The following is a 3,169-nucleotide window of genomic DNA, read 5'->3' on the forward strand; positions in this document are numbered from 1 at the left end:
AAGCGCCTCCGGTCTCCTTCCAGCCGCGTTCCCGGGGAGCTGGGCTGGAGCAGGGGGGCTCCGGGGGTCCGGCCCCATCCCAAACCCCAGAGCAGCCCCCACAGGGATCCCAGAGCGATTCCCCGCCCCAGGCTCCGCGGGATGGGCTGGGGATCTCCCCCTGAGCCTTTTCCAGAGGGAGTTTGGGCTCTGCAGTTCCCAAAGCCGGGGTTCCTTGCCCCTCCTTGCCCCGCAGGAGGCTGATCCCCGCTTCCCTCTCGTCCCCTTTCCCAGGAGAAGGAGAAGAAGTACATGTTGCCTTTGGACAACCTGAAAATCAGGGACGTGGAGAAGGGATTCATGTCCACCAAACACATCTTCGCCATCTTCAACACGGAGCAGAGGTGGGCGATCCTCCCGGCCGGGCTCCTGCGCTCAGGGCTTTGGGGGCCGGGGTCCTGCAGGGGGATTCTCCAGCGCTCCCCGCGGGCGTTCGGGGCTGCCCTGACCCCCGGCGCCCCGGCCTGCCCTGCAGGAACGTGTACAAGGACCTGCGGCAGATCGAGCTGGCCTGCGACTCGCAGGAGGACGTGGACAGCTGGAAAGCCTCGTTCCTGCGGGCGGGGGTTTATCCCGAGAAGGACCAGGTGGGACCCCAGAGATGGGAATGGGGTCAGGAGTGACCCCAGAGATGGGAATGGGGTCAGGAGTGACCCCAGAGATGGGAATGGGGTCAGGAGTGACCCCAGAGATGGGAATGGGGTCAGGAGTGACCCCAGAGATGGGAATGGGGTCAGGAGTGACCCCAGAGATGGGAATGGGGTCAGGAGTGACCCCAGAGATGGGAATGGGGTCAGGAGTGACCCCAGAGATGGGAATGGGGTCAGGAGTGACCCCAGAGATGGGAATGGGGTCAGGAGTGACCCCAGAGATGGGAATGGGGTCAGGAGTGACCCCAGAGATGGGAATGGGGTCAGGAGTGACCCCAGAGATGGGAATGGGGTCAGGAGTGACCCCAGAGATGGGAATGGGGTCAGGAGTGACCCCAGAGATGGGAATGGGGTCAGGAGTGACCCCAGAGATGGGAATGGGGTCAGGAGTGACCCCAGAGATGGGAATGGGGTCAGGAGTGACCCCAGAGATGGGAATGGGGTCAGGAGTGACCCCAGAGATGGGAATGGGGTCAGGAGTGACCCCAGAGATGGGAATGGGGTCAGGAGTGACCCCAGAGATGGGAATGGGGTCAGGAGTGACCCCAGAGATGGGAATGGGGTCAGGAGTGACCCCAGAGATGGGAATGGGGTCAGGAGTGACCCCAGAGATGGGAATGGGGTCAGGAGTGACCCCAGAGATGGGAATGGGGTCAGGAGTGACCCCAGAGATGGGAATGGGGTCAGGAGTGACCCCAGAGATGGGAATGGGGTCAGGAGTGACCCCAGAGATGGGAATGGGGTCAGGAGTGACCCCAGAGATGGGAATGGGGTCAGGAGTGACCCCAGAGATGGGAATGGGGTCAGGAGTGACCCCAGAGATGGGAATGGGGTCAGGAGTGACCCCAGAGATGGGAATGGGGTCAGGAGTGACCCCAGAGATGGGAATGGGGTCAGGAGTGACCCCAGAGATGGGAATGGGGTCAGGAGTGACCCCAGAGATGGGAATGGGGTCAGGAGTGACCCCAGAGATGGGAATGGGGTCAGGAGTGACCCCAGAGATGGGAATGGGGTCAGGAGTGACCCCAGAGATGGGAATGGGGTCAGGAGTGACCCCAGAGATGGGAATGGGGTCAGGAATGGCCCCAGGATGGGAATGGGGTCAGGAATAACCCCAGGATGGGAATGGGGCTCTGGAGTGACCCCAGAGATGGGAATGGGGTTGGGAACAGGGTCTGGAATGGGAATGGGGCTGGGAGCAAACTCTGGAATAACCCCAAAGATGGGAATGGGGCTGGGAAGAGGTTCTGGAATGACCCCAGGATGGGAACAGGCTCCAGAATAACCCCAAAGATGGGAACGGGGCTCTGGAATGACCCCAAAGATGGGAACGGGGCCAGGAAGGCCCTGCTGGGGCAGGGGGACCCCTCCCGAGCGTCGCTGCCCCCAGGGCTGAGCCTTCGGTGCCGTTGCAGACGGAGAGCGAGGACAGCGCCCAGGAGAACACCTTCTCCATGGACCCGCAGCTGGAGAGGCAGGTGGAGACCATCCGGAACCTCGTGGACTCCTACGTGGGCATCATCAACAAATCCATCCGGGACCTCATGCCAAAGACCATCATGCACCTCATGATCAACAATGTGAGGGGGAAAAGGGGCTGGGGAACGTGGAGAAGGGGATGGGAGCAGGGAAAAGGGATTGGGGAGCAGGGAAAAGGGGATGGGAGCAGGGAAAAGGGATTTGGGAGCAGGGAAAAGGGGATGGGGAGCAGGGAAAAGGGGATGGGAGCAGGGAAAAGGGGATGGGAGCAGGGAAAAGGGGATGGGAGCAGGGAAAAGGGGATGGGAGCAGGGAAAAGGGGATGGGAGCAGGGAAAAGGGATTGGAGAGCAGGGAAAAGGGGATGGAGAGCTGTGGGAGCAGCTGGAGGGGCTCAGCCTGGAACAAGGAGGCTCCAGGGGCGTCTCCCAGCTCCCGACAATTCCCTGGAGCCAGCCAGGGGTTGATCCTCCCTCCCAAAGGGGACAGGACAAGAGGAAACGGCCTCAAGCTGTGCCAGGGGAGGTTCAGGCTGGATCTGGGGAGAATTCTGGAGTTTTCCAGGGCGGCACAGGGTGCGGTGTCCCCTCCCTGGGGACCTGCCTCAGAGCCGTGCAGGTGGCGCTCAGGGACAGCAACCAGGACAGGCCCCATCCCAAAAACTCCGCTTCCCACCCCAATGTGCCCCGATTCCCCCAAACCAGAACGCTCCCAGCCCCCTCGGCAGCGCGTCCCACCCGTTCCCTGCCGTCCCCAGACCAAGGATTTCATCCACTCGGAGCGGCTGGCCTTCCTGTACTCGTCGTCGGACCAGGGCAGCCTGATGGAGGAGTCGGCGGAGCAGGCGCAGCGCCGCGACGAGATGCTGCGCATGTACCACGCGCTCAAGGAGGCGCTGGCCATCATCGGCGACATCAGCACCAGCACCGTGTCCACGCCCGTGCCCCCGCCCGTGGACGACACCTGGCTGCAGCCCGGGGCCGGCCACCGGGGGGGGGCGCG

General features: G+C 62.8%; 1 protein-coding gene across 1 annotated transcript in view; it reads left to right on the forward strand.

The window, feature by feature from the left end:
* LOC102044497 (dynamin-2) overlaps positions 1-3,164 on the forward strand; it is a gene marked incomplete at its 3' end in the record, with an annotated part of 23,898 nt that extends 20,734 nt beyond the window's left edge. Inside the window, exons 17-20 of the mRNA XM_031065521.1 lie at positions 274-383; positions 515-626; positions 2,105-2,269; positions 2,925-3,164. Coding sequence (XP_030921381.1) covers positions 274-383; positions 515-626; positions 2,105-2,269; positions 2,925-3,164 — 627 coding nt within the window. The remainder of the gene's footprint in view (positions 1-273; positions 384-514; positions 627-2,104; positions 2,270-2,924) is intronic.
* Between the last annotated feature and the right edge of the window lie 5 nt (positions 3,165-3,169).

Source organism: Geospiza fortis, unplaced genomic scaffold (assembly GCF_000277835.1).
Source record: "Geospiza fortis unplaced genomic scaffold, GeoFor_1.0 scaffold566, whole genome shotgun sequence".
Lineage (NCBI taxonomy): Eukaryota > Metazoa > Chordata > Aves > Passeriformes > Thraupidae > Geospiza > Geospiza fortis.